The sequence below is a fragment of the Coloeus monedula genome (genome assembly GCF_965178545.1).
Source record: "Coloeus monedula genome assembly, chromosome: 11".
Lineage (NCBI taxonomy): Eukaryota > Metazoa > Chordata > Aves > Passeriformes > Corvidae > Coloeus > Coloeus monedula.
In genome coordinates, this window is record NC_138791.1 from 10516208 (window position 1) to 10540539 (window position 24332).

Here is a 24332-nt window from a genome sequence, read left to right on the forward strand (position 1 = left end):
GTACGGATTCATAGTTCGCTCAGAGCATGTCCCTCTCTGCCACCCCTGCAATTTGGGCAGCAGGTTTGTATTTCCTCACTAATTATTAGGTATTCCTTGTTTTGCTTTGTTCAAACCAGGAGGTTGGGAGTGGCTGTAGTCCCCCATCCTGCGTTTGGGAGAGCCCTCTGGAAAACTGCAGGACAGAATTGTTGGCCAGGGGCATCTCAGGGCATAAGCCACAGAGAGGCTGACTGAGGCACTTTGTTCAAGCTCCTTCACTCCATTAGCTCCAGGATGCCAAATGGAAATAAAACAGAGCAAGCTTCAGTGCAGTTCTCATTGATTCAGATTTTAAACATCACAACACACGCCTGAGCTACCTTGTACTGCATCCAGCTGGTGCTTCCTGGACGTGCCCTCATTGAAAGAGATAATCATGTTTTGTTTAAATTAATTTCTGAAGTTTAAAAGCCCATTTGTATCTGTGCAGTTCACTGAATTGAACCTCTGCACAGTAGCATATTCAGTTTCTGCTGTAACCTGCTACTGCTGCTTTTAGCTGTAGCTGTAACCGCAGAAGTAGCAGCCAAGAAAAAAAACCACCAACACTCTACTTGCTTCATTTTTTTCTATTTTTTTTTCCAATGACACTGGCTGCACTGTTCATTAGAAAGAGTGTTTGGGCAAGGCATTATGATCGTGCTGTCTTCCTCAACTGAGAGAGGAACTGGAATTCTCTCTGGCTTTGCTGAAATCACACTGTTGCTGAGAGCATCTGTAGAAACGAAGTAGCTTTTTCTCTTCCCCTCTCACCGATGGCAAACTTCAGAGAAGGTCAGGCTCATGGGTGTTTCTGTGGATTATTTTCATGACACTGAAAAGGATAGAGCCTGTCTCACTGCAACCTGCTGGAAATACAGCAACCTCTTTAATAGCTGCCATCAATATATAGATTTGGTAGCGGTCACACCGTTCTTCAACATTGTCAGCAGTACTAACACAACAAGCCAAGTGCTCTGAGAGGAGGTCTGGCCATGCCCTGAGCAGTGCAGAGCACCAGTAACTCACCCACACTATCTGTGCTTCAATGCTGGTGCCTCCACCAGGGTGGCCCATAGCAGGGGACAGGCTGCAACTGAGCGCATTTGGAAACTAAGAGTGGAACTCACAGGCCTGAGTTTCTGGGAGCTCATGGAGCAGAAGCTCATGAATCATCCCTCCATGGCCAATCTCTGCAAGAAGAGGCCAAGGCACTACCTGGAAACCTTTGATCTGAGTGGTTTGGCCTGCAATCTGCAGGGCTACTTGGGCTGTTTCTCCTGAATTAATTGTGGTAGTAATAAAAGCCCCAGCTGCAAATCCAGTGCCCTGCTCCCTTTTGTCTTTGGACACTGGGCTGAAGTGCTTGTTTGAGAGATCTCTTTAGGAAAGACTGAAGCCAGCTGGCTCGGCTTTCTTTGCAGTGGCTCAGAGACTTGGAATGGGCTTTCTCCACTCCATACTAAGCTGATTTGCTACCTCTCCAGGACTAAACTTCTTGCAAAAGACACCTCTGGATATAGTTTCTGGTGGAGGCAGACACCATGCCTCCTTGATAGACCTCCTAGACATTATGGGTTGGTGGCTGTCTGATTTTAGCAGTGCTGGAATTTTCTAATGCAGATGTAACTCAATTAAGGCACCCAGAGGATTGAAGAAAAGCCTTTATTATTTTTAGTCTAAATAAAAATAGTGTCTCAGGCTTCCTAGAATAGTGAAAACGTAGAGTATCATGAACAAGAGCTGGACTAAGAATATTTAGATGCCTTTTCAGCCAGGGTTTCCATGAAACAGAAGCTGTTTGAATTGGATTTGACCAGCCCTGTCATGTTCAGACATATGCAATTACTTCTCTATGCTTAAAATTGCAGTAACAAACCCGAGTCTGACTTTGTACAGGGTACAGCCTCACTAATGGTATTTAGTTGATGATGATGATTATTTTAACTGCACCTCCTTCAGTAAACAAGAAGCTCTGTTTTTAGTCATGAGGGAATGTTTCAGCAGTCCTAAAGGGATTTGGGAACCTACAACCTCATCTAGACATGGTCAGTGAGGACAGTACCTAAGATACACAGGTTTCTTTGAAAATGTCATTCCATACTGTTATCTTTGTTCATTTTCCTCTCTCCCCAGGGCCAGGGTGCTTCATTGTAGAAAGATTCAGCAATGTCAGTATTTCAGGATGGTCTGGTTGTGCTGTCATGGGGTGCTTGTTATGGAAGGGGAGAAAGGACAGACCTGCTCCAGCTTCCCTGATATGAGAGGGACAAGAACAAATGGGACCTCTGTCCCTGCCTATAACACAGGGTTTTAAGGAAAAAGAGAAGCATCTCAACATGTTCATTCTGTGGTTGAGGAGACTTCTATAGTACTGCTCTGACCACTGATGGCAATTCACACTGTTGTTATTTACAGTGTGGGTATTTCTCCCTCCCTTTGGAGCCATTTCAGATGGACATGTGCATTGTAGCAGCAATGTGAGTGCTCCAGGGAAGAGAGCTTGCTCCAGCAATGCCCTGCAGGGCTGGGAAGATGCTTCCCTTGGCCACAAGCATTTGTCCCCACAAAACACCCCCTCACTCCACTCTCAGGGACTAATTTGCCTTTGCTCAGACCAGGGGAGTTACAGAGTGCGACACCCCAGGTCACAATCTTGTGCTCAGTGCTGCTGTGCTAAGAAAGGGACTCTCCAGATGAGGTACTAAAGCTGAGGTCTCTCTCATGCTGTTTCTTGGCTGTGGCTGGTTGGATGCAGAAGACCCCAAGATCAGATTATTTGGTCCTAGGATTCTGGTCATGAACAGTCAGTGTAAATAAACTGAAGTCCAGGAAACAGGACTTTCCAGAGAGATTTCTGAGCAGTCTTTGCTATCTGCTCTGCTCCTAAGACACACCAGGCTTGTCTGTGCTGCTGAGTTATGTGCTTTCAAACAAATAAAGCCCAGTTTAGAATAATCTACCTTTTGTGAAGGTATAAAAGCATGCCGTTAACAAATTTCTTTCTATCAAATGTATGTATCCTGGACGTGGTCCCTCAGCTGGGATAAAAATGAATACAGTCTCTGAGCAAATGCTTAGAGTAGCCACAGATCTGGCCTTTTCATTACAGGCTTCGATCGAACAATCCTGAGTTGCAAATCCATCACAAAGGCACTGTGTCTGCACGGGTAAGCACTGCCTTTTGCTTCCCTATCACCAGCTTCAGCCAAATGGTTGAAAGCACGGTGCTCAAATTGCCCTGAAATATGGAGAGGTTTCTCAATGGCATCTCTCAGGCCCTCTTTCCCCATTTTGGGAATATTTAGAATGCAAACTGTGCCTCCAAGGAGAGAATTTCTTGTTCTGACATGCTGGAACTGTGGTAGCAAGGTCAGCATGTGGTGCAGGTTTTGTACCCATCTCACCTGGCTCTGCTGGGGAGGTCCAAGAGTGCCTGAATGCAGACAGAGGCTTAACAGAGCTGCCAGCACTGGATTCCCAAACACCTTAACCAGGTCATGGTGAATTTCTGTGAGGTTTAGCGCTACCCAGTAATGCAGACCCTGCAGTGTGTTCCCCCAGATGTAGAGAGTAGTCAAATGAAGCATTTTTTTGGGGAAGACTAGCCATGACCTGTTTTTAACCACAAATTTGGGCAGTAGTACAGCTCTCATAATCCCTCAGGGACTTAAATACTGCTGTGTCGCACTGTGAGGTGATGCAGCAAGGCGTAGGATGCAGTCAGGCTTTTCCATTGGTTCAAAAATTACAGGCTTGGGCCTTTGAGAGACCATTCTGCCCTGAGGGATTTGGGTATATAACTATAGGAATATTTGTATTTTTTTCCCCAAAACAGGATTTGGTGTTGCTGGGGTTTGCAGTACAAGGTATGAATAAGAAAGAAGGTATTTTTATTAAATAGTGAACACTCAGTGGTGACAAATACTGAGAAACCTGCAAGAGAAGGTAATTTGGATCCTATAAAAAGTCTGACAATGTACCTGGTCTGAGTTAGGTGTTGTGAGCCAGGCAAAATTCTATGGGTCTTGTTTCAGGGGTTTTTACCCTTCCCTTCAGAACCCTTGTGATACTGTGGACACGGTTCTTCCTTGGAGGGAGCAACAGCTTAAGGAATGAGAGGGAGAAATTCCCACCTCCAGAGGAAGCTTGAAATGCATGGGGTTTTATTTGTGCATGAAATGCTCTAATTCCTCTTTCCCAGCCACCATAACCAGGCTGTAAGAATGAGCACTGAGCATGAGAGACCCTGCTCTGTGCAAAGCCTTGTGCACAGGAAATCTGTGTGACACAGCAGAAAAATTCCTTCCCTCCATCTCCTCCCTCTGAGTTGTGTTCCCTTGCAAGCCAGAGAAGCTGTGTATTGAGCTGTTCTTCTCTGCTACATGATGGGCACGAGCCTGGCGGGGTTTTGCTGCAGAGATTTACTGGGTTCCCTTGGGATACGACGTCCTTGGCTGGTTCCCATCTCAGCCATCATCTTCTCTTTGTACAGCCCTGACCACAGCTGGTACAGAGATGCAGGGCAGAGTCAACCAGCTGCTCTGGGCAGCAGGGAGAAAAGCTGTGGCTTTCTGCTCTGAGTGTGCAAGAAACAGCAGAGCAAGAGGCAAACCCTGACCATGCTCCTCATGGGAGGCTTGGCAGGTTTGCTGCTCTTGCTGTTGAAGGAACTGCACAACTCCCATCATCATGCCAAGGTCAATTGGCTTTCCAGTGTCTATCTGTAAATCACATCCCTTTCTCAGGCAAGCCTCTCAATCAGACATCAGCAGAGAGCAAGCTCCCAGCTGGGAGCAGTATATAAACTAATGAAATATAAATGCCTGGTACAAAAGACAATACAGTCCCTAGTTGCCACCACTGAATAAAAAGGTTGATGGGAGTTTCCATCCTACCAACAGCATTTCCTGTAGATGCAGGCAGAGAGTTGTCCTTAGAGCCTGTAATTTGGTTTGCTTCCATTACCACTGGTGCTTTTAAAAGAAAACAGCTGCTGGGTTTTATTTTATTTCATTTTTAAATTGTGGTAGAAAGAAAGTTAAAGGTGTGTTTCCTTGAAATATATTTTGACAGTGACCAGCATGTCAAAATGAGAAAAGACAGCCCAGTTTTTAGTTCCTTGGTCTTCAGGAAGATTTCCGAGGAGATCAGGAGATAATTGTAAAAGGATCCCTGGGAAGTCATTAGCTTTTTCTTTTTTAGGTGGTGAGGGGGTAACAGAAAGGTTGAGAAGCTGTGGAATTGGCCAGGTAACAATACTGACTACCCAGAAGCAGATGCTATGTGCACTATTCTAACCCTTAGTACTTTTCTTCTGATGAGGCATAAGAACCTGATTAACTTTAGGCAAGGTACACTCATACCCGCCAAATCAGTGGGATTCCTCAGGGTGTGGAATGTCTTTGGGATTGGCTCCTGGTGTTTCCCTGTCCTGTCCTTCTGAGACCAAGGAGATTTCTCAAGGCATCGGTGCTATTTTGTATGAATAAGTGGCAAAATCTGGCATTACATTTTAAAAAGATACACAAAACATCTTGTTATATTATATGTAAATAGCAATCCTCCAGCTACCTCTCCAGAGGTATTTAATGTCATTTTTACCTTCTATCCAACCTGTGTCTTTTATATACTGACCTTGCCAATATTTAGTTCAGCACTCAATGGTGAAAAGCCCATCCCAGCATGGTTCTCTGCTGCTGTGAAGTAAGGCTCTTGCATATCAGTGCAAAGTGAGCACAAACACAAGTGCATTGATGAAATTATATTTGAAAAGTCACATTCTGCAGGTGCTAAAGGCTACAGGAGATGATGGAAAATCAATGTACTGCTTGAGAAAGCAACTATTCCTGCTCAGCAGCAGTGACCTTTCCTTTTAATACAAAAAAAGTGACAGAACCTGGCACTCTGCTTATCTTTCACGGAAAAATGTCATGGGTCCCAGTTTTGACAAGGATGGTTCATTTAAGATGTTAGGAAAATTTTTTGAGGGTTTATAAACTTGGAAAGGATTGCTTGGAAAGATCTTAGGTGTCCATCTTGGGGAAACTTGCAGAACAAGCCCAAGCAGAGGATGAGCTGGGGCTTTGCAAGGTCCCTCTCAGCCAGCACATTACAGTGATGCCATAAAATTTAAAACACAGCATTGAGTATCAGGATACACTGGGGCCCATGGAAATCCCAGAGGCAGGATGATGTCTAATGCAGCTCTCAAAACTCTGGAGCACCTCCCAGCTGCTGGTCTCTGAGGAAAGCCTGTGCTGCACCAGTGTCATTCCCTACATCTCTGCCCAAGCCTTGACTCGGTGACACCCGGGGCAGTGGGAGCACAGTCAGTGCACCAGGGCCACCAGCAGATGGGAGTCTCACCGGCAGGAGGCCAGAGAAAACTGCTTCTGCGGCTCCAGAACTTAACAACTGAGTGCAAAGTCAAAATATCCCCTAGAAAGGCTCTTTTTTTCACAGTGGCTGGACAGCCAGGCCTCGGGGAGGAGTACAACAGATTCCTCAGTTTCCAGCAGAAACTAGACGCTGTTTAATTTCTATTCAACATGATCATCAGACCAAAGCTCAGGGTTAATCTCACTCAGTGGCACCAAGGTCCTGGGAAAAAGCAAAGCATGTGGGAGAAACCTGCTGAGAAGACAGTAATGAGCACTACTAATGAGCAGGGGGGGAATCAAGCATGCACTGCATCAAAGGCACAGCATCGTTCTGTAGGCAAACAGCACTTCCTCTTCACCTACAAGTCAGCTGCAGTTCAGACCTTGGCATTAACAAATAATTTCCCTCCGCAGCATGTTTTTAGTACGTTTTGATCATTATTTTTGGTTATCAGTATTGTTTTAACAGTCAAAAACAGCCCCAGCCATGGTCTGAACCCCACGGTGGGAGGCACTGCGCAGACAGGGAGCAGGGTGGTCATTCCAGGAAGAGTTCACAGGCTGTCAGGGAAGGAGCCATTGCCATACTCATTTCTCAGTTCTTCCAATTAACCTGGCAAAGCAACAGATTAAGGCACCAGGGATCAGTGCTTACCACATTCATTTCACATGTGCTGCTGAGCAGTTCTATTTTCATGTGTGCTCTATGCATCTGCTGTTCTCCAGCTACCAGCGGTGCCTGGGGAGGGAGAGAAGGGCTTCTCCAAAGCAGACTGAATCTGATTATTCCATTAGTAATAGGCTTGGGATCATAATCTGAGACTCTGACAGTTTAATCTTTTGCCCTTCTACATATCTGGGGTGGCCTTTCTTCTCAAGCAAGCTCTGGTCACTGTTGTCTGCCTTAACGGGCTGGGGTTGCTCTTTTCTGAATGGTGGAGTTGCAGGGGAAGGGGGATGGTACAAGAGAGCAGCATGTGTGACCAGGAAGGTCTGTCACACCACAGGAATAGGCAACAGCAAAGGCCTGACCTCCCAGCAGCTGCTGCCATTGCCAGCAGTCACCTCTTACCATAATGTACCTCTTCCCCCTGGAAAATGTGCTCGTCCATCTAAAAGGGGTTTGTCCTTTGAAAAAGCATGCATTTGCAGCTGAGTCCACATAGGAGTCCTATGAAATCCTCATGATGTGCTTCTGCTTTTAGCCCTGTGGATCTGAACAGCACGTTCACCTCGCTGCTGGAAGACCAGCCTCGCATATGTGATGTGCTCACAGATGGCCCTGGCCCTGCCCCCGGGGGTGAAATACAGACAGCAGGCAGCAGGACTCAACAGGTCAGTGCCTGAGTTTCTACTGCGATGTTTTACTGTATCTTCTTCAAAGAATTTCCAGCTATGGGTGAAGTTTGGTCATTTCTACTGTTTTTATTCCTCCTGCTGAACCCAGGGAAGCTGGGCTAAAGGGATGATTATTTTCCTTAGCTCCTCTGGGGGCCTTAGGCTAGATCTTCTGGTGTTTCAGTACTGGGAGATGCAAATAATGAAAAATTCACCAACACCTTCCAGCTCCTGGAAAGCTACTCCAAAGGGGTTCCCACTGCCCAGGCTGGATATGACTTCAGTCTTTGGACTCTCTCTAACCTCAAGGACAGCAGTACCAGCCATCCCTTTTGCTGCCCCTGAGGTCTCTCAGCCCATCTTTGCACGTGAGGCAGACCCCAAATCTTTCCACACTCATCAAGAGGCCAAAATTACTGCACCATTTGCAACAGAGAGCAAGGTGCATCTGCAGATGCATTGCCAGCCAGCAGCGCTCTCCTAGCACTTTATCCTGCTCCGCAGTGGTTGGGGTCACAGTCCTTCCCTGCATGTGTCAAACAGGCACAGCGCTCTGATGCTGAGGTTATCTTTCTGGCTGGTTACTGCACACACTGGTGTGCCCTTGCAAGAAGCTCTCTCTGTTGTGGTCTCATTTCTATTGCCCCTCTCTAGACCTTCCAACAAGGTCTTGAAAGAGCTGTGTAATTCCACGGTCATAGCTCAACGCAGCCTGCAAGGTGCTGCATGTGCTCTTATTTCATTCCAACTTCCTTCACTACAAGTGAGATTTTCCTCCTGGTTTCCCTCTGCCCTAAATGAGGGCAGAACGAAGCCCAGCATGCACATATACCCAGACTTTCTTTGTCATTCCCAGTGGCTCCTCCTTGAGCTATCCTCTTTTTCTTAAAACTAAGTGTGTTGGGGCTGAAGAGAAGCAGTGAATGAGTGTTGTCAGTGGAATCCAGCTCTCGGCCTGGCTAATTTGGCAGGTGGCCTTTGAGTAGATCTCAAGTGTTTTACACAGCTGGGTGAAGAGCATTGCTGCTATTTCAAAACTGGGGCAAAAGAAGCTCCGGGCTGGTTCTGCCTGTGATGACAGAGCCTGGGGGACAGAGGATGCAGTAAGACAACTTTGCGCTCTCACTTTCCAAAAGCATCCCGAAAGTAGTAGAAAATTATGTCCTCGTTCTACAGAAATTTATTGCTTGAGGTGGAATTAGTCAGAAGCATTACTGCTTTCAGTAAAAGTCTGCAGGGCCGGGGGTAGCCAAAAGAATATTTAAAGAAAAAGAAGAGGTGTATTTTAAGGCCACGTGTATTTTAAGGCCACGAAACTTTGCGATGCGTCCGAAGTACTGACCGCGCAGAGGAAAGCCACCAGGAAACTCCCGACCCTGCCAGCACATCAGCGACTCCCTCTTCCCCTCGGGGACTCCTAAAGCCGTGACGGGAGCTGGGCAGGGAAGCGCGCACTCCCGAGCGGCGGCGGGGCGCGGACACGGCACCGGGCGAGGCAGCGCCCCCGGCCCCGCGCCCCGGCCCCCGCCCCCGCGGTGGGGCTGGCCGGGCCGAGCCGCCGCCGGCGCCGCGGGGCTCTCGGGGGGCGAAGTTCCCGTTGCGGCGGCTGAGCCGCCCCGTGTCACTTCCTGCGGGCGGGCGCGGGGCCGCGGGCGCGGGGCGGGGCGGCGGCGGCGCCCGGCGGGGCTCGGCGGGCCGGGGCCGCGGGCGCTGCGCTGCGCCGCCAGCCGCGGCCGAGGATGCGGCGGAGCCGGGCGCCGCGGCTGGCGCTGGCCGCCGGCCTCGGCTCGGTCTTACTCGTCCTCTTCTACTTCCAGAGCAGCCTCAGCCCAGGTGGGTCCGGGAGCGCCGCGCTCTCGGAGGGTCCCCCGGCGGGAGCGGGCGGGCGGAGCGGGGAGCGAGGCGCGGCGGGCAGCCCCTTCCTTGCTCCTGGAGCCCCTCGGGTGTCGGCCGGTCCGCGGCGAGCTGAAGTTGTGTCCGCCGGTGAACTGGCCGGGGGTTGCCCATCCCTCGGCTGAGCCCATTGAACTTCGCCGCTGCGCTCGCCCGTGAGCGGCGATACCGTCCCGGCGCCGCTGTTCCGCGGTGGGACCCGCGTCTCCTTTCTAAGCCTTCTCTGGGGTGGCTGTCCCGTTCGGTGTCCCTGCGGGGCATGAAACAGTGTTCTGTGCGGTCATGGAACTGTGCACAGCTTTGTGCAGCCCTCCCGAGGCTGTGCCGCGGTCGGGACGGGAAAGGGGAGCTGCTCTGTCCCGCAAGTGCCGATTTACACCCGCGGTCACTAAAATTCCTGGGGAATCTGTTTGAATGGCTCAAGGGACTTCACTAGTGTGTGCTTTTAGAAGTTTCTTTCAAGTTGGGAAACAACTCTGAACTAAAATCTAGACCGTTTTGTGTTGGGGGGGTAATTTATTTCCCTGCCTTTTTCTGTTCCTTTGGGGAAATTAGTTCCTCTTTCCTAAGAGACGTTATTGGGTAATTCCTGCCGTTTTAACAATGTTCTAATGTTTTCTGAGTACAGCAGCAATCCATCAATGGGGCCTTTAGAGCTACATCTTAAAATTCAGAAGACTGACTTGACTGAAACGCTAATGGAATTTTATCAGTATGGACTAAATGAAATGTGATTTCCTTTTATAGGGGCTGCTCCATCACTTTAATGTGTTTTTTTCCTAAAAATAAAAACGGCATAACTTGTTGGCTGAGTAAGATTGAAAAGGAGTTGGGTTTCAGTGAGCATTTGTTATTTCTAGATGAGCATGTGAAGTTTGTCAGATGAATTCAGAAATCTCAGAGGACCATAATCAGTATTGTATTCCTTGGTAACTTTTTCTTTTTTTAAGGAAATGATTTATGCATCCTATTTTAGTATTGGGGCTGCTCAGTAAAAAGTGCGGCGTTGAATCAGCTTTAATCTCCAGGGGTGCTAATGAAGAGATGATTGTGTTTCACACTGGATATGCTTTCTAGCATCTGACTGGAAAACGTGTCTCTTTTCAGGGCTCTGGTTTTCAAAAATGAGATTCTGCTGGTCTGAGTCAGCAGAACTTTCTGTGCTTGGTTGACTTTAATTCCTTACCTGATCTCAACACGGCTTCACACAGAGTTCCCGTGAGGTTGGAGCAAACCAGGGTGATGGTAATGGTGGTGGTGTCTCACGAGAGGTGGGAGGGAATTTGGGTCTGGAATGCTACCTTGAGAAGCTGAGGCTTTGGGAAATGCAACGCCCTGCGAATCTGTTCTTTCACGTGGGCCAAGTGTGGTTTCTGAGAGTTCCCATAGGTGGTGACAGGTCTGAGGTAGGGATCTCCAACTACTGCAACCAAGTAATGTTTGTCACTCAGTGGGAACCCATTTGTGAGGGTGGTGGATGCCCTCTGCAGATTTGCCCCTTTGGGTTCAAAAAAAGAGGTGAGTTCAAGCAATATTCATGTTCTCTAACATCGGCTTATTTTCTAGCCACACAGTTCTCTCCCTGGGTCCAGCCTTCATTTTTGTGCCATTTCTTTCCCTTATTATTTTTGCAGTTTACAGTTTTTCCTTTCCTCTTCACATCAGTGAGAAAAAAGCAGAGGAAAGGTCATTACCATATACAGAAAAGAAGCAAGCTAAAGATTGCTTCATTTTTTATCCCAAAGGAAAACAAACTGAGGCCAATTACTTGAATTTTAGAAGTTACAAGTTACAATAACAGGTAAACAATTTGCAAACGAAAATGTCATCTTTAAAGTGATGGCTGCCTGGGGGTTATTTGGAGTTCTAGTTGTCTGGTGTCACTTGGTTTTTATACAATAATGAAGAAAAATGCTAGGAAAAAAAAGCAGCAATGCTAGGAGTTTCCCTCAGGAGCAGTCCAATCCTTTCTCTGTCGTTAGCAGGATTGAGCAGGTTGCCTTCCCTGGGCCACCCACAGTCCATGGAACATGCTGAATTAATCCTTGCTAATGGCACATAGAGACCAAACCTTCCTGTGACCAGGACAAGGAATAGAACATGGGAAGAAAGATGATATAACCAGAAACCTTTAAGCTTGAGAGTGCTAAGGGCTCACTGAGCTCGGGGAGCAGGATTTAACTGCTCTGTTTGCATTGCCCACTTTTAACTCCATCCGGACAGTTGTATGCCAGAGTGGTTTGCACTGAGCTCCATGGCTGTGCTGGAATAAGGCTTTCTTGTTCTGCCTCAGGAACACCCACACACCAGCCTGGGCTGAAATAACTCTGCTCCTAAATGCCACTGAGTTGGTTATTTTGGTGGTGGGCTGAATTTGTTTGTACTGAAGTCAGTGGCAGAATTCCCTGTTGTACCTCCTGGAGGGAGGAATGGGCTTGGTGTGTTTGCCAGAGGGGTGGGACAGGTCTCAGTGCTCCACACGGAGATGGGCTTGAGTGCCCTGACTTCGTGGCCCTGGTTGTTTTCTGTTGCCTTTCCTTCCTGCTGGCTGTACCAGTGAGCAGACACGGGGGCTGTAGTCCCAGCTCTGCCCTGGCCCTGGGGTGCAGCTGTGCCATGGACTGTCCTCTGCTCGCTTCAAGTGGGTGGTGTCCTGTCTGTCCTGTTGGCCATCAGCTGTCCCGCTCCAGGCTCGCAGATACGTGGCCAAGGGCAGGATGTCTGCGTAGCAGGAAGGTGTTGAAGTGGTGCTGAGCACACTGGCCACTGGACCTTCCACACCCTGCCACAGTGAGTAGTTCAGGGGTTTACCTGGAGCAGTCACCTTTCAACACCTCCTGCGCCATGGGCAGGTGCGCTCACCTCCCAGGCAAACCTCATGCCATCTCAGCTGGGCTCAGGGAGTGATGAGGGCCATCAGGAGGCCTTGGCTTTACTGGTGCCACCCTACAGCCATCCAGGAGATCCTGTGTGGCCTCGGCATGATCATCATCCATCTTCTGAGTTGATGTTCCTCTGCTGTTCCCTGCAGGAATAGCGCACCGTTAGCTGTGCTGACTTGTGCATGCTGTACATTTTCTCCATAGAGGTGAGAATACGCAGCGGGGCTCTCAGGCTGGTGTTTCATCTCACTCTGCTGGCAGCACATCTAGGCTGGCACAGCAGGAGATACTGGAGGCTGCCATTCCTTGTCTACATCAGAGCTTTGGTCACTGCTGTTCTCAGGGGGACCACACTGATTTTAGCAAGAGTGGGGGAGGCAGGATGACTCTGCTAGTACAGATGTGGGATAGAGGGAAGGGGGAACATGTGAAGGAGGTTGAGGGAGGTGAGTGGCAGGTCCTAAGGCCCTGTGTTCATCTGGTCTGAGGTTTCTGCAGGCCACTGCTGTGGGGCCACCCCAATGGTATGTCTTTGGGGCAACCATGAGTAGGCAAATTGCACTGACATCCAGAAAGCTGGCAGATTTTCTCCAATAAGAAAGAAGGAAAAGTTCTCAGTCTCAAAGTGCTCCTGTATTTCTGCTCTGGTTCTGTCCATCTGCAGCATCCAGCTGTTGTTTCTTAGGTCTTTTTAGAAGCACTTGCTCAACGCTGGGTTCTGCACTCCCCGTGTTGTTTTACAACCTGCTGTCAGCACAAGCTGTTGGACCTCATGGGGCTTTGCAGGTGAGACATACTCAGCCTTTGGTCTGACTCTTTCACAAGGAGAGATACCAGAAGTGCCAAGGTTGTGGTACTGTTTCAGAAAGCTTTCGGAGTGAGAAAGCAGCAAGAGCGCTCTCTACGTCCTGATCTTCTCCTGTATCAACTAGCTGGATCTCCTCGGGGCACTGAGGAAAGCCTTCTCCAACCACTCCTGGAGTGGAGGTACCCCTTCACCAGCCTGAGAGAGAAGGGTTGGGGTGTTGCAGGAGGATGAGCAGCAATGCCACAAGCCACAGCAACACATGTAGCAGATACCACAGGTAGGAAACTGCCTCACTGTTTTTGTGTGTTTCTTAGCCCTCTGATGTGCCAAGGTGGATATGGAAGACACCACTGCCACCACTCTCTGCCAATTCTCAGGTGGTTTCAGTTGCCCAGCCCAACACCCCTCAGCACCAGCAGGTCTTGGAGAAACTCTTGCTTCTCATTGTTCCAGATTTATTGATCTCAGTCAGCTCCATCTCTGTGCCAGAAGATTGGTCCCTTCAGGGGAATACAAATTATTATAGAGATTATAGAGCTGATCAGTGATTTGACCTGCAGAGCCCTAGTCCCTGAACCTACAAGTGCACCTAGACCTGGAGTGAATGGAGATAAATACACTTAAATATTAGCAGACCTTTGTAAACCAGGGATTTTTTTTTTTTCCCCAGAACAGGAAAGAGTTTATTTTAGGCCTCAGTTCCTCCCCATTGTTTAAAGGTATTTGGAGGCTGAAATTCAGCCGCTGCCTTGGGACGTGCGCAGCCAGCGAATGCTCTGAGCCTGGGTCGTGCCTGCAGCTGGCTGACACATGTCCTCAGCCTTCCAGATAAGGAGGGCGCTGCTGCTCTTACCCTGGCTAAGGCTGCAAGTACAGGCTGGGATGAAAAGTCTAAGACACCCTCAGATGGTGTTGGTTTTCTTTTCTTTGTTTTGGTCATGGGGCAGTTTTGCCCAGCTCATTTTCCCAGTCACAGTCATGATGCCGAGGATGCAGCCCCTTCCTTTTGAGGAGCCAGTACTCGAAGTACAGAAACATTTGTCAGCCAAGATGTTGGCAAACACAGGCTGGAAGGCCTCAGATTTGCTGTGTTTGGAAAAGACATGAAATGCTCCATCCATGACCTGTCAGGGTAGAAAAATCCACCCAGTCTGGTGCTGAGAGCAGGACAGTAATGAAGCCCATCTGCTCCTGAGGGCTGGGCTTTTCATGAGGAATGCTTTATCTTGTCCTTCTTGGCTTCATACAGTTTCCTGAGAATCTCTGATACGTGCAAGAGATTTTGGAGGGGAAAGGAGTGGGCTTAGCACACCCGGAGTTAACTCTGTCCCCACAGGAGAAATTCGTATCCCAGTGGCTCTGCCGACTGGATCCAGCATCTCCTGGCCTCGCATTCCTCTGGCATCTCAGCCTGGCTGTTTCTGTCTGGCAGCATGATGCACCTGCACCCACTCACAAAACTACAGTATCCTGCAAAAAGTACTCCACAAAAACATCACCAGTAGGACTTTTGCCTGTGTTGGTTCAGGTCAGTGAGGTCCGAGGCTGGGACATGAGTGCTCATTCAGTGGCCAGGGCTCTCCTAGGGGTGTTGGGATTTGTTATGGGCTTGGTTTTCCTTCTTGGTCCTTGCTTCCTGCAAGCATCTGAATGGAGAGCATGACAAACCCTCCATCTTAATTCCAGTGCAAACACAGCTGTCTGTCCCAGGATTCATTATCAGAAGCCAAGAAACTATAAAGGCATTAGGTACTTAACTCCCAGTACTCCCCCTTGGAGCTGAGTACCCAAAGAAGAGTTTAACTCCCCAAATACTTCTGAGGGGCCTAGGAGGGATGTTTCACTTTGAGGCTTTGAGGCGTAGCTGGGCAAAAGCCCAAAACTTGCCTTGTTCAAAGGCAGTTAAGGACTACTACCAGTCTGAGCAGGGGGAAACATCTCACTGAGTAGCTCTGGTGGCCTGAAAGGTTTAACACTGTTGTGCCTTGGTCCTGCCTGCACAGTACAGCTTGCACTGAGAGTGAAAACAGGGACAAATGGACCTGCCCTAGGAGCTGGAGGTATTTTTTCCCCCAGTAAAATTCTTCATGGATGAAGGAGAGCGACTGGTCTCAATGGGGAGTTAACGCCACATTCCCAGGCTCTGCTGCCCAGTTCAGACCAGTCTGCTCTCTGCCATACTTGCACCTGTGCCTGCAGAGTTTGCAGTGCTGTAAACTGGGACACCCTGTCTCTGTCTCCTGTCTGGATCTGCAGCTATGGGACAGGTCTGTATTCAACCACAAGCTTTCTGCAATTTCCCCACTGATTCACACAGATCTTTTAATTTTTCCCTTCTTCAAATACAACCCCCGCCTTGGCAGTAAAATCCTCCCAGCAGGGCTGGATGGTGGGGGATATTGCTAAATGCCCCCTATGTATGCTGCTGCCCTGTGAGGTTGTCCCCTGTCCCTGATGCTCGTTTCCAGATATGGGATCCTTGCTTCATGGCTGGCTGTTGTGGTTTATTCCAGCTGTGCCAGTTTTTGCTGTTGCAGGTTTGTACCCCATGTCATTCTAATAAATTACCCATTCAAGTCAGTTCTAGAGCTCTGATAAATAGGGTTCAACCCCCAAATGTCTCTTCTTTGTCTGTTCTCCATTTCCCAGTTGCCTGTGGCTTCCACTGGGAAGCCAAAATTTCAGTCTAAGTTAAAGCCCTACACGGGCAAAGGTGGGAAGAAAGAGTTTCTCTGTATCCCCGGGAGCTGGGTGGCCACTGCTTGGATAAACTCTTCCTGCATGTCCTTCACAGGAGATCACTCAGTGTAGGAAATAGCACTGGGCCATAGGGCTTGTTTGGTTTCTCTTACAGTTCAATGAGCTGGGGAGCAGAGATGATGCTCCATTCGTTGTGTTGGAAGGAGAGCGTGATGCTCTGAGAGACACCCAGTGTGCATGGGGACAGGGAAGGGAAGGGGAGCCAGGGGACACAGTGTGAGAAATGGCTCTGTGTGACTTGGATCCTGGACACAAATGATATCAGCATTGCCACTGCAAGGCTCATGCTGTCAGGAGCCCTGGTGTGCTGGCTGCTCAGCAGATGGGCCTGCAGCAGCACCAGCCCGACTGTGCAGGAGGCAACACGGGTGGTTCCAGCAGCCACCAGCGCCAGTTCCCCTCTGCATGGAGCTGAGCAAGCCCAGGACACCCAATAGCCAGAGGAACCTGCAGTGACTGACATCCTGAACTGTCACCCCAGCACTTCACGACCCACAGATCTCTGCTCCCCTCTTGCTGGGCTGGACCTGTCAGAACTCAGTAGTGCCCTGGGTGTGCTTTCAGTCTGAGCCCCTCAGACAGGACAGTGATTGCAAAAAGCAAACACGCGCACACTGCCCTGTGCACACACACTCCCCTGCTGCTGGCACATTGGTCTCTGCTTCAGCCCCACACATTGCTGTGACTTGCCCTGGGCAGCTCCCTAAAATACAGATTTTCAGTCTGAAAAGCTGATGAAAGGCTGTGAGAGGGCACCACATGGGCTCAGGGCCACAGCCATGGCATCGGAGCTCCATCTTAGACCTGGTGCTGTGCTTCTGACCTGCCAGCCTGGCGGGACCTATGGATGTGGGGACATCTTTATGCTGGCTTCTGGTGGACAGGGGGAGGGCAAGTGGGAGGGAAGCTGAGCTCTCTTCCAGCATTTCTTCTGAATGCTACTGAGCAAGTTTCACTTTTCCCCAGACCCTTTGCAGCAGACCTTATTGGGATGTCTGGGGTCTATAGACTTTTTGAAGATCCCTGCCTTATAACCCTTGCCACCTCCCACCTTTTGAAGCCTCAGAGGCAAAGATCTGTCTGAATTTTGTTTCTAGACGTGGTGATTCTTGCCTCAGAGATCCTTGCACAAGTCTGCTCCCTTTAGCTTGCTGGGGTGGCACTGAACATAATTAGCTTCAGGGTGTAGAGGTGTCCAGCCTTGAACAGCCAGTGGGGAATTCCTGCAGCCTGTTGGAGGAAGAGGCTGGCTGCTCTACCTGCTCCTGTTTTCCCCATAGTGCCCCTGAGCTCTTAATATCTGGATGAGCTTTGACTAAATTAATAGTTGTAAATTTATGGGCAGGCAGACTGATGGGAATTTGGCTAGGAAGGGCTTGGAGTTGGTCTTTCCTGGAAGAAGAAAGCAGAGTTTCTCTGCTGGTTAGGACTGCAGCGGCTCCGCCACTCTAGGGTTTGGCAGCTACATCCTCAGCTGAGGTGGCTCGTCACTGTCTAGCAGTGCAGGAAAGCCTGGCCACATAACCCACATCCTCTGGCAGCTCTGTGCTGAGAGGACAATCACCATTTGGTGTTGAACATGGTTGAGAGCCTGGTTTTGAGGGTGTGAGTGTGTGTGGATTCAGTGCTGATTTTTCTGTCCCGGTTGAACATGTTGTCCGTGCCACCTCAGGTCCTTCCCTGTGAGAGCTTCCTGACCTACAGTGGGTCTCTTCAAGCACCAGCCACCCCCAGCCCTGTAGATGGCCCCAGCCTGGCTCTTTTGAGTCCTGGTTGCCTCCATGTCTGTTGGCATGTCCTGCCTTCTCTCCACCTTTCCGGTGATCCCTGATACACTGGAGCAGTGAGTGGCAAAGGTGCTCCCAGCAGTGCTGCATCTCTGGTCGCTGTCACCAAGCCCTCATCACTGACCTGTCGGGGTGGTGTCACACTGTGGGGCTGTTTTGGCAGCTGTGAGATGCTGCAAACCACAGTGCCCCAGGTCTGTGTTTGGTGTTGTGCTCGGGGGAATCTGTTACGTGGCCGTGTACACAAACCCGTGAGCATGGATGCTGAGACCTGCTGTGCTGAAGAAGCACCTGATTCTGGTGAGACCCAGCTTTTTCACAATTGGACTTAATTTTCACAGACTCCCTCAGAGCAGTATCCAACTGGACTTGAGCTGTTTTCTCCCCAAAATGTGTCTCTGAAGGTGTTGCTGCCTCTACAGTGGCTCAAGTCACAGATGAGGAAGACTCTAGCCTGGGCATGGCAGATGGGCAGGTGCTGGTGTCTCTACCCATGGTGCTTGTGCAAGGAGATGTGCCACTGAATGTTTTGGATCTTCACAGCAGTCCACAGGGCCCGTAGGTCCCTTCCCATCAGCTTTTCACCTGTGATATGGAGGAATGCTGAGGCCGTGAGTCCTGGCTTCCAGTCACAACGTGCTCACAGCTTTTCCTTCTCCATGTAAATGCCACTTGATTTATAGCCCTCCATCTCCTGGCTGCTTTCCCAGTTCTTTCAGGGAGGGAGCAGCAGCAGGTTTGAGCCATTCCTTGCAGTGCTCTCTCTCCCTACAAGTTTGCAGCCTCACTGCTGATGTGGAACCCAATCCAAGTCTGCTCTCTGGCCAGATGTTGCCTCACTGACCTCGCAGGAAGATGGGTAATATCGACATGAGGTTCAAAGGTGATGTTTGTTTGGAGCTGCTGAGTGTGGTGTCTCTGGGGCTGCCTTGCCTGTTCCAGAGGGCTTTCTTCAAAGCAGGGACCTGAGAAATCAGCACAAACTAACTGGAGGTCAGAAGCTCCTCAGCAGTTCCCCACCCCCATTTGTACTGTGTTGCCCTGCAAGCGTGTGGCTCTGCCTGCCATGGGAGTGTCTCTGCACTGGCAGATTTCCCCATGACAGGAGAAGGCAGCGAGTTCAGTCCTGCACATATCTACAGAGCCAGGCCCTTCCTTTTGGCAAGGGTGCAGGGGTAGCATATTCACAGCTGGGTCTCTTCCAAGTTTACTCCTGGCAGTATCAGGGATATTGATTTCCCTTTAGCTTAATAGCATCAGCAGACACAGGCGCTGTGAGACCCAAACAAGGCTGACCTGATGCTGGTGGAGTTTTGCATCAGTAGCCCATAGCTGCTGCTGGGTGGGGTAGATACAAGCCTTCCAGTTCCCTTCTTCCTGAGGTCCCCATCAGAACTTGCTCACTCCCTGTGAAAAGGAGAGAGATGTCCCCAGAGCCAACAGCCACTCTCAGGAAGGGTTAAATCCAACAGCCACTCAGACAAGCAGCTACCAGTGATGCTGCATCTGTTGTGCCTCAGAGCTGCTATGGCACTGGAGGTGTTTGTGTCCTCTGCTGAACATGCTGGCTGGGGAGACAGGGCTCTTTGGTGGCCTCAGGCCTCAGGTCATTACTAAATGCAGCAGAAGTAGGTACAAGGGGCCATGTGGTGGGACCGTGTGTGCTGGAGATGGTTCTCAGAGATGGTTCTCCCTAGTCTCCAGCAGGCTGTAATTCGCTACTCTCCTCCTCTGTGAGCTCGTGCATCCCTTCAACTCTTTGTAAAGCCTCTTATGGTGCATCTTGTGACAGAGAGTCTCACCAGCTAATGACCTGTGCCATATAGAAAGGCAGGGCACAGCCCCTCGGCTGCCTCTGCTGGGAGCAGAGGGATGAGAGCCATGAAGCAAAGCCTGGGGAGGGATGGCTGCCTGCAAGGTGCTGCCCTGGGAAGAGTTTGTTGAGTGTGCATTTTTTCTCAGATCAGCTGATTGAGGCTATCATCAATCCCAGATGCGCAGAGCTGAGAAGATGGCTTGAAACATATTCAGCAGGCAAGATGAGCCATCTGACATGAGAGAGACTCCTGTTTGTTGTACCTGTGCAGGTGGCCTGTGTGCAGAGGGCACAAACAGCATCTGCCCAAAACAGACCTGAGTGCGGGCAGGTTTTGAGCAAGCCCAGCCTGGTCCCCTGCACGCTGGCCTGCCGTGGCCTCAGCAGCTGAGCAGGAGGCAGCAGGCTGGTGCAGATGGTCTCTTGGCTTGGCAGCTCTGTGGTGCTGTGTGAGCAGCTGTGGGCTGCCTGAGCCTGCCCGGAGATGGGCGCCTACGGACACCACGTGAGCGGGATTTTAGGGAGAGGTGGATCTCTGGTGCAGCCTTGCCCAGGGAATATCAACCACTGTCCATCCAGGCAAGGACCCCTGCCTTGGCACTGCTGCTGCAAGTCCTTCTTCTGCCGTTCCTTCGGGCAGCAGGCTGCAAAGGAGGAGTTTATTGACAAGGAATGGAAATGCTGGCAGTTCAGGCTTGTACTATAAATGCAGGCAGCCAACTGGGGCCAGGAGAATGACAGGCATAATGGGGAAGAGAAATTGCTCTTGGAAAGCTTCTAGCTTGGCTTATAGGAGGAGTTAACCATTTGAAAACAGAAGATTGCATGGTACTTAAACACAAATACTTTATTTGCTCACAGAGACCGTGTTCCTGCTGGATATTGTTAATTTTCTGTTTCCTATAAAGATCTTAACTGCAGTCATTGTGACAGCAGAGACCTAGGGACATTGCCCCAGCAAAATGCATCCCTCCACCTCAAATGCCTGTGATCTTTCTATTAAACCTTCCTGGCATCTGCCTCAGGCTGGTACCAGGTGACCAGAGCCTCCTGCTGCTGAGGAGACATGAAGGTTTAGGAAGAACCACTGAATGGGGCAGTGTCCAGACCAGCTGCCATTGGCTCTGTTCCTAATATGATCCCCACAGACCATGCTGGGGCATTTGGCAGGCTCCTTGAAGCAGCTGGATTCCTCTCTCTCTTTCTGCATGATTTATTGTGAGCTAATCCTATCACTGTCACCGTTTTCCATCACTTGATTAGTTTCCCTGGCTGATCCTTGACTCAACTTGAATAAATGGGAGTAAGAAGGCCTTCCTTGAAAAACAGAGCCTGAGCCATCCCCACCTCTGGGCAGGAGAGAGCCACACAGCCAAGGCCCAGCTGTGCCAGCCCCTGTGCCTGGTTATGGCTGGTAGCATTGTGATGGTCCAAGAGGTGTCATCAGTGAGAAATGAAGAAAAATTATCTTTAGAAACATAAAGGCAAAGGAAGCTGTGCAAGAAAGCGGGAGCCAAAAGAGGAAAGAGCTTTCATGAAGCTTTATAGAAAACAAGGAGGTTCTTTATGTAATTTTAATATCTTCTAATGGCAATGGCAATAACTTCTTCCTAAGTAAACCTTCCAGGATCTCGAACATCAAGAGTAATGCACAAGTGGTTTTAAAGCATGTCCAGAAGCCAGATCTCTGAATCAGTCACTTCTGGAACCGGTGGCAGCCAGTCCCTGCACTGGCTTGGGTACAGCCAGCACTCCCTAAGTAGGCATCTGGCTGAAGCCTGGACAGACCAGGGATTTCAGATTTCAGAAGTCTCTTCCAGGTGGTTAAAAGCTGAGCAGCCTCCTGTTAGGGGGAAGAAAAAAAAAAAAAAAAGGAAAGGCAAAACAATAAAGTTAGAAAGATAATTATTTTCCTGCCCAATGTGTATGACACGAAGTAGAAATCTAAACTAGTGCAGGATGTTCTGACCCCATGTCACGTCAGGAGTTTAATGTTCTTTTTGTAGCAGCTCAAAAAAACATCCATCTGATGACACCCCCTCAAACCTCGCAGTCACCTCTGCCTGAGCTTTGTGTACAGCAGATGGAAGGCAGAGAGGCAGCGCTGGCTGCAAACCCCTCAGTGCTGGATCGTCCCTCAGCCTGTGCTAGCTGCAGAGTGCTGAGTGTGCACTGCAAGTATGAAGCTCTGTGGGCTGGGTTTGTCAGCCAGGCACGAGGAGCAAAACACACGCAAGTCCATTGTCTCTTTTGCCAGGCAAGTGCTCCAGCAGCCTGCTGGGAAGTGCCTCTCCAAAGGGCGATGGTAGGGGCTGCACGCAGGGTCACACTGGCTTTGCTCATCTGGGAGTTCTTGCATGCCTTGGACGGTGAAAAGTCAGCTCCAAGCTTTCCAGTTCCTGCTAAACCTGTAAGAGCATTAATAGAAATGGACAGTGGAGATTATACTGTCAGCAATGCTGGCTGTGTTTCTTTGGAGCACTTTCAGCAGAGATCCCTCTTTTTTTAGTGGTTTGGAGAAAAACCCAAATAGCTCTGAACGTTGGCCTGTTGCCTCCCTCCCTCCTATCCCACATCCCACGTGGTACTGAATGGGACATGCAGGCTGTGATGCGGCAGGGGCTGGTCTCACCCAGTCCTGTTCCCAGCCATGAACCATGCCAAAGGCACAGCAGATCCTGGGGAGTGGGAATGGAGAAGTTGCCTCTTGGAGAGGCAGTTTCTGGATCCTTTCAGTGGAGGAGGCAGTGGTGATGTGGAATAAGGTCCAGTTGTCACGTTTCTGTAGTGACGGCAGTGGCAGCCCCATGTGTGACCTGTCAGAAGGCTCTCTTCAGGTGTGACTGCTGGCAAGGAACATGGCTGGGACATGTTCAAGCTAAAAGAGAACATGCTGAAAAGTTGGTGGCAAGGGCAACAGCCACGAGGAGCCTGTGGCTGGGAAGGGGGTCAGGTCAGCTGTGGGGCTGCTGCCTGTCTCACCACCCGCTCAGGAGGCGTCTGTGCTGTTCTTGGCACAGCGGCATTGCCTGCCCCACAAAGGTTACCTCAACACTTGAGAGGCTGGGCTGAGGCATTTTCCAATGAAAGTCAATGTGTCTGCCTGGAGCTGGATCCAGATGGAGAAACCTGAAGTCTGGTGGCACTTGGTGCCGGTGGCACCTTATGCTGCTAGCCACTGCCCTGTGTCTGCTGTCTGCGGTTTTATTGCATCTGGCATGAGTCACTGAGTGTGGAAATGGTTGTGGGTAGGTGACAGTCGTGAGCAAGGGTCACTGCAACCCCAGACTGAGGAAGCAGGGAGCATCCATCTGCTTCTCACAGGCTGGAAACCACGTGAGTGTATCTAATGTGCCTTGGGCTTCTGGGCTGTCCCTATGCCTATCAGCCCTCAGATTTCTGCGTGAGAGTCCTGCTCTGTGAGTAATTTGCACTGTGTGGTTGGCATAAGTGCCCCAGTATGAGACAGAGAAGTGATGCAGCTCTGCTGCCTCTCCATCCCCCAGTGCAGCATGCCAGGGGCACTCCAGTCCCACGAGCCCCATTTACAGGGGTGGTGCCTGCAGATGACTGTGCACAGGTATCAGGGATCTTGGGCACAAGTGGAGGAAGGTGTGCTTAGATTTTTGGTCCCACTTCAGTTTCCTGAGGCTGTGTGTTTCCACCTCCAGACATTCACCACAACCACTTCTCCTTCTGGCAGGCCTGGCTGTTCCCTGTCTGGCTGGAATGAGAGCAGGACAGGTACTCACCCCTCTGCATTGCTCTTCCCATCCATCACTTTCCAGAGAGAATAGCTCAGAACCTTCTTCCATGCCCTGCATTGACATTTCCTGAAGGCAGCACACCCCTTGTCCCTCTCTTGCCCATGGGCTGCTGCCTTCCAGCCAGCAGGCCACATCCCTGGAGGAGCGAATGACTTTTTCCTGTTAAAGGTGGTGCAGTCCCTCGAGCTATCCCATGTAAAACAATGACTCATCGTGCCCTCTTTGGAGTGTGTTTCTTGGCTGGAGGAAGGCTGTTGTCAGTGCCAGGGAGCCTGGCTGCCATTACCACTCACTTGTGCCGCACAGCCCTGCCACTCTGGAGAAGCTGCAAGGGGGTGATTGATGAAAACGAGGGTATTATTTTTAGGGGGTGACACCTCCTTTCATCTCCTTCCCAAATGAAGCAATCTTGGACATCTTGCCCATGCACACCTTGTAATTGATCCCTAACACCTCCACATCTGAGTGTGTGTAGGAACTGTGTGGTTTGGGGCAGAAAATGCTGCAGAAGGGTTTGTCCCAGGGGATGGTAGCTGTGGAGCATAGGCATTTGGTGGAAGGAGTTTGGAAAATATTTGTTGCCCTCTTGGCTAAGAGGTTTGTACCGCTGTGCCTCCTCAGAAATGAGCTGTGTCACCTCAGTTCAGTGCCTGTGGAGCCTCTTCTGAGAAAGGTGGCTGGGAGGGAGGTACTGGGGTGCTTCAGCAGCACAGACATGGGATGAAAATGGGTCCTGGGCATGGGTGCCCCATCACCCTTTGGGAGCCATCTGTGACTGCTTGGAGTTGGCCTTAAGGAGTGTTTTTCTTCCCAGAAAAACAAAAGAGTCATTTGTGCAAAAAGGTCTGTGTGATAGAGACTGGTAGGAGTCCTCCTC

General features: G+C 50.0%; 1 protein-coding gene across 1 annotated transcript in view; it reads left to right on the forward strand.

Moving 5' to 3' along the window:
- Positions 1-9450: 9450 nt before the first annotated feature.
- CHST13 (carbohydrate sulfotransferase 13) overlaps positions 9451-24332 on the forward strand; it is a 28982-nt gene continuing 14100 nt past the window's right edge. The window contains exon 1 of the mRNA XM_082288664.1: positions 9451-9575. Coding sequence (XP_082144790.1) covers positions 9482-9575 — 94 coding nt within the window. The 5' untranslated portion in view covers positions 9451-9481. The remainder of the gene's footprint in view (positions 9576-24332) is intronic.